The sequence below is a fragment of the Rhinichthys klamathensis genome, unplaced genomic scaffold (assembly GCF_029890125.1).
Source record: "Rhinichthys klamathensis goyatoka isolate OS25496 unplaced genomic scaffold, OSU_Roscu_1.1 h1tg000247l_1, whole genome shotgun sequence".
Classification (NCBI taxonomy): domain Eukaryota; kingdom Metazoa; phylum Chordata; class Actinopteri; order Cypriniformes; family Leuciscidae; genus Rhinichthys; species Rhinichthys klamathensis.
The window spans coordinates 1,351,925-1,360,453 of record NW_026606769.1 but is presented as its reverse complement, the minus strand read 5'-3'; the positions used below and the strand labels follow the sequence as shown (position 1 = coordinate 1,360,453).

Here is an 8,529-nt window from a genome sequence, read left to right as displayed (position 1 = left end):
ATGATACCAAACTACACTAAAAAATGCTGAGTTGTTTTAAACCAAATTTGGGTCAAATATGGACAAACATTGGGTTACATTTTAGATTTAATTATTAGACCCAAACGAAAAATGACCTGCAAACCACCTCATTATTCTACCAACAGTTTGCATGGTGAGTGAACCTTTGGATAATTCTATCACTGCTGATTTACTCTACATTAAGTCATTCTCATATCAAGTGTTTCAGATAATGTAAAATAATTGCATAAGATCTTATCAGTGGCCAAACCCCAGGAGCACCAGGGGAATGCAAGAGGGACAATGGCTCCCACCTAAACATTCCCTGCCCCTGAAACCATAGCTGGGCTTATCTGTGCATATCTATGTAGTCATGAATGGAAACTCCTAACAAGGGCAGATGGCAGCCCCATTCGTGTGCTAACAGCAGATTTACTTTAATTGTTCCTAATGCTCCTTTGTTTTGGGGCTTCTCCATGAGAAAGGGGCCCCAAACAAGCTGCATTTACATGTAACAATTAAACTATAATGACCCTGCAAGTGATTTATTGGCATGCGTTGGAAAGGTTTTGTGTAAACTTTGCGCTTGGAGGTCTCTTCAGAAATGATTGCTAAAACACAAGCAGAGGAGAATGGAAAGGCCGACAGTTGATTTCACACCCGAAAAGTGAATTAACAGAAAGCACTGATAACATTAAGATGGTAATGCTGCAATGTAGTTATGGCAAAAAGGTTTCTGTTGACGTGATTCGGAAAACTGTCCTTATAGTAATGAAAGACAAATGATTTTTTTTACTTAGTTTGTATTAAAAAAATGAATAAAACAAAACAGAATGTAGAACAAACATATCCACACAAATAACATAAATATCTCTTTCTCTGAAAGAAGAAAATGAACACACCCATGGGATGAAGTATGGCGTACTTCCTATATATATATATATATCAGTTAATACAGGAAAGACAATGGCTCCCACTAAACATTCCTGCACTTTTGTGGCTTCAGCACTTTTCCGCCTATTGACACGGTTCTCAGCACACACTGGCATCCAGCAAAACGCTGCAAACTTCTGGCCTCATTAACATCAAAGTAAATCTGTGAAAGAGCTTGTTTTCTTTTTCCTCCTGCAGGCATTAGCCAGTGTAAAATAGGCTCAATGTCCTTCCAGTAGACCATGCCATGTGAACATAGGACAGGAGAAAAAGTTAGAAGGCTGTATTTTTCTTTCTGCTTCTTTCCCTTCAGGTTAATTATACCTGAAGGGAAATCCTTTTAAACGCTCCTTGGCAGTGTGTAGGATTGGCAGGGAGATCAAACAGCCATTGAGTAAGATGCCTATAAATATAACACATTCATTTGTCTCAAATTCCCCCCCCCCCCCTCCAGTTCCTCTGGCTTTCTCTTTCTCAAAGCACTGCTCCCGAGGCTTTAACCCTCCTCATGTACACTGCTGAGTTCACATCTGGAACCAGATGGCTGAAGCCACTTCTGAAAGCGGCAAGAAGTCGACCTGCAGACAAGTAAAGGCAAAGAGAGCCCTTGGGTTAGACACAGTCTGTTCCAGACAGACACAACGGTCATGTTTTCAGATGATTTATAATACTGAACAGAGGTAGTCACCGCTTTATTGAAGGCCTGCTCATCGAATAGATATTTATTTGATGTTTCAGAGGTTTTTGAGCTGCGTTTTTCCAAAGCGAAACGGTCCTGAGGATTTATTGCTACCATTTTCCTTGTAAAACACATTCTTTCTCAAATAACACACTGCGAAAATCATTATTTTAATCATTATTTTTGGTTTACTTTAGAAGAAAATTTATGAGATATTTCAGATAATATATCTTGAATGAAGTTTATTTTTCATATTTAATTTGTGCCTGTCGTCATTATTTAAAGCATAAATCTAACAAAATTTAGTAAGGATTATGCTTAAGACATTTTTTAAATTAATTGCTAACTAAAATTATCTGTTTTTTAAAAGTAAATTTAAAACACTGTTTTAACTAAATTTGGTAAGGATTATAATTTTTTTAAAGTTCTCAATTTTAAACACACTTTTAACATAAATGTATTGAGGTTTATTCATAAAATAAGAACAGAATTGCCAATAGGCTATGAAAAATATTAAACAATTAAAATATATAAAATATCTTGCAAAAATGTTTTACAAAATATGGGTAACACTTTACAATAAAGGTTCATTGGTTAACATTAGTTAACTACCTTAGGTAACATGAACTAAGAATTAACAATAATTCTTCAGTATTTATTAAAGGAACACTCCGACTTTTTGGGACTTTAGCCTATTCACCTTATCCCCCAGAGTTAGATAAGTCCATACATACCTTTTTCATCTCCGTGCGTGCTGTAACTCTATCTGACGCACCCACCGCTAGCCTAGCTTAGCACAAAGACTGGATGTAAATGGTTGCAGCTAGCATACTAATCCAAATAAGTGACAAAATAACGGAAACATTTTCCTATTTACATGTTGTGATTTGTATAGTCACAGAGTGTACAAAAAACAGTCACATGAGACACAGACATATTTTAACCGTATAAATACTGGGAACTATATTCTCTGAAAGCGAGCACTGCTACTTGGGCGGAGTGATAACCGCAGCACCTGAGACTCGCTCTCTGCTCCTCACCACGGCTCGTCTCAGGTGCTGCGGTTATCACTCCGCCCAAGTAGCAGTGCTTCGCCTTCAGACAGGGGCGTAATTTGTGGGGGGGATGGGGGGGATATAACCCCCCCAATATTTAAATCTATGCATTACGACCCCCCCATTATTTATACCATGATCACAATATCAGGAGGCATACCCAAACTTCAACCCCCCCAATGTTCAAACCAAATCTACGCCCTTGCCTTCAGAGAATATAGTTCCCAGTATTTATACGGTTAAAATATGTCTGTGTCTCATGTGACTTTGTTTTTTGTACACTCTGTGACTATACAAATCACAACATGTAAATAGGAAAATGTTTGCGTTATTTTGTCACTTATTTGGATTAGTATGCTAGCTGCAACCATTTACATCCAGTCTTTGTGCTAAGCTAGGCTAGCGGTGGGTGCGTCAAACAGACTTATAGCACGCACGGAGATGAAAAAGGTATGTATGGACTTATCTAACTCTGGGGGATAAGGTGAATAGGCTAAAGTCCCAAAAAGTCGGAGTGTTCCTTTAATCTTAGTTAATTTCAACATTTACAAATATATTATTAAAATCAAAGGTTGTATTTGTTAACATTAGTTCATTCACTGTGAATTAACATGAATAAATAATGAACAGCTGTATTTTTTATTAACTAACGTTAACAAAGATTAATAAATACTGTAACAAATGTATTGCTCGTTGTTAGTTCATGTTAGTTAATACATTAACTAATGTTAACTAATGAACCTTCTTGTAAAGTGTTACCAAAATGTATGTTGTTTTAAAGATGTTTAGATATTTGTACTAAAAGACAAGACAAAAACAATAATTTTATATATATTTTTTCTGCTGTGATTGGGATCTGTTTTGAGTTACACGTGGCTTTAATTTATTTTAAATTCAAAGTAAAAAGGTCGTTTTTGGTTTGAGAAAGTATGTCATTAAGTTGAGTGTCACTTTTTGCTTCACCAAAGAACAAAACGTGTGCTGTTGTAATGATGTAAGTGTAATCTAGTAGTGCAAAGCAAACCCTGACCTGTCCAAGTTCTTTCGCTGCTGAGAGAGAAGCTTGTGCACTGTGGATGAGAACTGCAGATGAGCGCCGCCTCTCTGGCACTGTGCACAGACAGCACGCAGCCCTGCTGGTTGTACGACAGCCTGCATCTGTATTCCATATTTGCAACGCTCCTCATTCCTTTCAGGACAGCATAATCTGCACAAAGAGAAAAAAAATGCATCAAAACCATTCCAGGATCCACTCAACACTGTTGTAAGACCCATCTGTAAAATATTAGCACGTTCAGAGACTTTAAGAGAAAAGAGTCCTCTCACAGTAGAGGTGGCAGAATCTCATGTTACTAAATGTGTGAGCGCACATGTGGGGACAACAAAAGAGCGGTGGCTCTGCCAAAATCTCAAAGTGTGGAAACTTTTTACAAGAGTTGCTGTGAACGCGTTTGGACATAAGATTTGAAGATTCTTTGACAATGCTTGGCAGTTTGAATGCCTCTGTGCAGGTTTATTGTGGCCACGTGATTGATTTATGGGTGTCAAAGCTCACATAGAGGTATAGCGAGAGAGTCTTACGGGGTACGAAACTTGCCCTTGAAGATGGATTGAGTTACACATGTTTTATGACTGAAGTACATCTTCTTTAAGGTGCGGTCAGAGACACATCATGCTGAGAGCTCTGGGTATATCTGGAATGCTTTTTTTCAGTAGTAATGATTGAATATGTATGTAATGGGAGCTGAAAACTGTTAAGAAGTACAATTCATCACTAAAGCCAATGCATTACCTCTTGTTATTGATGGCGGCAAACTCTCCAGGTGCAGACCAGATTTGTACGCATGCAAAACCTCTTCAAAGGCGACCAGGGTTTCATTAATGCTTTGCTTCAAATCCCCTGTGACCAGAATGTAAAATTAAGCTTTCATTATACGGCCACTTTTGCTGTGATAGCCAAGTTGAGTTCATCAAGATGAATTTCACAGCAAAACCCACCTGTGGAGTTCATTATTTGGTGAATAAGAGGTTTCAGCAGTGGGGGAGCCTGATGAGGCAGCAGGTAGGTGAAAAAATACCTGGGGAGGAAAATAATGAATTTATATAATTCATCCGAAACTCTGGCAAGAACAGCGGAGTGGTAATTCATGCTGCGAGATCAATATGCTACAACTGATTCCCTGACACTCAGCAGGGTGGAGAATTAATCATTACAGGGAAAGAGGGGAGAAGCTGTCCTGAAACTCCCCGCACCAACCATGACAGATTCTTGTACAACATCTCTTTTTATTATCTGCCACAGACAATAAAGATGGAATGTGGGAAGTACTCACCTGTAGGCATTGTAGAGGTTCCTCATCTCGTTCAAGCCTTCACAGATTCTAGAGGGGGAACATCGTAGGGTGAAATTGCGGAGCGGGAACTGCAGCAGGCAGTCTGAGTCCTTCTGACAGGCTGGTTCTTGAATACTTGCATCATCCAAGTCTGTTAGCTTGAGTTCTCCTGACGCCATAACAAACTGTCGAGGCTGGAAATCCAGGAGGGCTACCGATCCCAGCGGTGAGTGCGTCAGGTATTGAAGAAGCCGCACTAAACCAAGACAGACCTGAGTGCAAACACAATCAATAGTTACTAAAACTGACAAAAACAGGCCCATGCTGTATTCATTTGTGAATGTCGACCAGTTTTTTTTTTACAAATTGTATGTACAGGTAAAACCTATATATACTTTTAAATAATTAGCATTATAATTACTATATACTACTATTAAATAATTAAAATGGTCAGTTCATATGTTACCAATTTTATGAACCAATAAAACTTAAAAACAATTTTTTATAGATATTTAAATTATATATATATTTTGTATAATAATATAATATAATATAATTATTTGTTTTATTATATACTGGTTTTACAGTCTTTCTGAGATACATTTATTTGAGAGACAACAATATAAAGCTTGTTTTCAAAGAATGTGTGAAAGTGTGTTTTGTCTCACTGCACTGGTAGAATGTTTTACTTGTTTGTAACTTGTTTAAACTTAAAATGTGAATTAAAAACATGATATTTGCATTGTGAATACTAATAGCATTGATTTTTTTTTTTGCACCTACGTTTGATGTATTGTTGTACACCCGAATTTCCCTCGGGCATCACTAAAGTAAGTTGATCCTTCTATATGCACAACGTACAGTAAACTATATAAATCTGTAAATATGATCTGTTGTTTTACTAACTAGTCTTCACCATTATCCATTGTTTTTTCTTATATAATGTTTTAACACAGGAGAGCATAGCAATGGTATCAAGTCCCCTTTGAATAAGAAAGCGTAGCCACAGCTCTTTAAAAACAGAGGTGGATGAAACCAAACACCTTTTGAATAAGTCTCGACCACGTGTTAAGACATTTCAGAGAAGGTAAGGATGTCAAAGAGACACTCGATTACAGCCCTTTAGCTTAAACGCATTTGTCATGATCAGAACCTATCAAAAATCAAAGGCACAGAGTATCAGCACCTGCTTCTTGTATACCAAAGTGAACGTGAAAGAAAATACTTTCTCGCCTCGTGAAACTTGGCATCGCCTTCTCCCTCAAACAGTGCAGAGAAATTATCAGGGTAAAGAAGAGTAAAAGGATGGACATCTGAGACAGACATCTGTCCCTCGGTACTATTTGATCAGGCTCAGTTGGTATGGAGATGGGGCTCCAGTTAATCCACCCAAGCTGAAGAATTCCATCCACCCCCACCTCAGGTATGCCCTGTGGGGGGACAGTGGGTGGGGAATCTCTGATTAACACTCCATAGGAGGGCTGGGGGGTGGTGCTCTTACCCGAAAGCGCTCTTCCCAGGGGCTCTGCAGGAGCTGTATCATCTGAAGTGGCATCCCCTGCTCCAGAACTGTTGTGATGCCACCAACCAGAGCGCTGTCCTGACATTGACCTTTCAGCTGGAACAAACACAAAAAGATCAGTGGATGGATGAACTGGTGCAAAATGCAATGTGTGGCACATATTAATCCTTTAAACAATTGCATATCTCAAACATGACATAACAACAGCACAACCTGGAGAGTGAGTCCAAGTTATTGCATAAGGGTGATTTTCTTACCTCTACAATATTGGGGTGCTGCAGTCTCTGCAATAACACAATCTCCTTCCTCAGTTTGAAAGAAACAAGCTCATGACAGCCCTGTGAATCTTTAAAATCATCCATGCACAATCTCATGTCAGTGCCCTGATGGTTTACAGATTTCAGCGCCACAAATAATCCTTGCGGTAACTCTGCTTTTAACACTGTTTTAGTGTAACCTGAACCAAGAAAGTCAACAGCTTTTATGCCACTAAGTTCTTCACAACCAATAACAGTTTTAGCATTGATATAGTTAACACTGTCACTTGTGGATAAATGTGGATCCTTAAACCCTTCTAAAGATTTTATATTGTCAAATGTAAAGTCCAGGAGCTCAAGTTCTTGTTGTCTTTCCTTAAGTTGTTGGAGTAATCTCTCGCGCTCGGGAGTTAAACCATCTGGGCGGGCATCACCAAAAGGTTTGTTCTCCTTGAGACCAAAGTGCCATTTTTTCAGAAAAACTGTTAAAGAAATAAACAACAAAGCAAGAAGGAAAAAAGTACAAAAGGGATTCCTTGAGAAAGTCATGGTAAGTTCTTGTAAGTCCAGTCTGCACTGTCAAAATCCAACACGGTGTGTTCGGTCATACTTCTCTCTGGCACGGACAGAACGTGCGCACTGTAATTTAGTGTAGTAACTGTTAGCTGTGGTGACGCCCCCTGGGCGTGTCCTACTGCTCGTGGCCAAATAATCACCTCCCACACAATGCAACCTCAATTGACACACACACAAAAGACGGTCTGTGTTTTTTACCATTTCATTGACCTTTTGAAGGATGTATGTTAAAGATAATATACATTCAGACGGCCATTATCGCAAAATAAATCCTTACAGGGTTCAGGAGAGGCGAACTGACTGTTAGTGAACGATTAAATAAATAAAACACACTGACATGAAACATTGATTGCTTGAAGTACAATTATTAGATTATCTTAGATAATAGCTTGAAGAAAAATAGTCCATTACAGCATTTAATACATTATAACAAAATAAATGTAGGCTATAGCCATATTGTTTTTATTAATCTTTTTTTTTGTTTCTTTTTTTTGTTTCTTTTTTTTGTGTCATTCAGCTTATTGCCTGTTTGTTGTTCTCCTGAGTGATGTTTTCGTTTTCTTGCTTTAACTGGGTAATATTAAGCATTTAGCCAAGGCTATACTGTTTTATTCTCGCTATAAAACCAATTTTGTCCCTCCAGGGCATTTTTATTACTGTCACAAGTTCTTTCTTCTGTTGAACACAAAATAAGATATTTTAAAGAATGTTGGTAACCAAACAGTTGACCCTACCCTAACCCATTCACTTCCATAGTAAGGAAAAAATACTATGGAAGTCAATGGGGCCTGTCAACTGTTTGGTTACCAGCATTCTATAAAATATCTTATTTTGTGTTCAACAGAACAAAGAAACTCATTTTGGGGGTAACTATCCCTTTAATGTGCATCACTTAGAAACTGCAAGGTGAGCTTACCTCTTTATGTCAGTAGGTGGTAGCAAAGTATATCTTAGGCCCACCATGTAAAACTTCCTTTTATATAAATTACATAAATACCAAAGGTTCAATTTTCAAGTTTTTTTTTAGAATGTATAGTGGAATATTGGTTATTAAGTACAATATTAGGATGCAAATATGTGTACCACAGATGGTGAAAATGCATCTCACATGAACAAAACACTCATCCTAAATGTCAAAAAATACATCATGGGCCTTTTATTAGGCCTGGTATTA

General features: G+C 38.0%; 1 protein-coding gene across 1 annotated transcript; it reads right to left on the bottom strand.

The window, feature by feature from the left end:
* Positions 1-795: 795 nt before the first annotated feature.
* pkdccb (protein kinase domain containing, cytoplasmic b) lies at positions 796-7,736 on the bottom strand. Its single transcript, XM_056266390.1, has 7 exons — positions 6,780-7,736; positions 6,502-6,618; positions 5,001-5,272; positions 4,666-4,745; positions 4,460-4,567; positions 3,698-3,874; positions 796-1,511 (listed from the first exon to the last, which is right to left on the bottom strand). Exons 1-7 carry the CDS (start codon positions 7,326-7,328, stop codon positions 1,408-1,410), a joined length of 1,407 nt encoding a protein of 468 aa, XP_056122365.1. The 5' UTR covers positions 7,329-7,736; the 3' UTR covers positions 796-1,407.
* Positions 7,737-8,529: the final 793 nt, after the last annotated feature.

Excerpts from the sequence above, each read along its gene's own strand:
- pkdccb (XM_056266390.1), bottom strand. The coding sequence starts at position 7,328 with ATGACTTTCTCAAGGAATCCCTTTTGTACTTTTTTCCTTCTTGCTTTG. Across the intron at positions 3,875-4,459 it reads GCCGCCATCAATAACAAGAG|ATTATGCTGTCCTGAAAGGA; the intron begins GTAATGCATTGG and ends CTCTTTGTGCAG. Across the intron at positions 1,512-3,697 it reads CAGCGAAAGAACTTGGACAG|GTCGACTTCTTGCCGCTTTC; the intron begins GTCAGGGTTTGC and ends ACTTGTCTGCAG.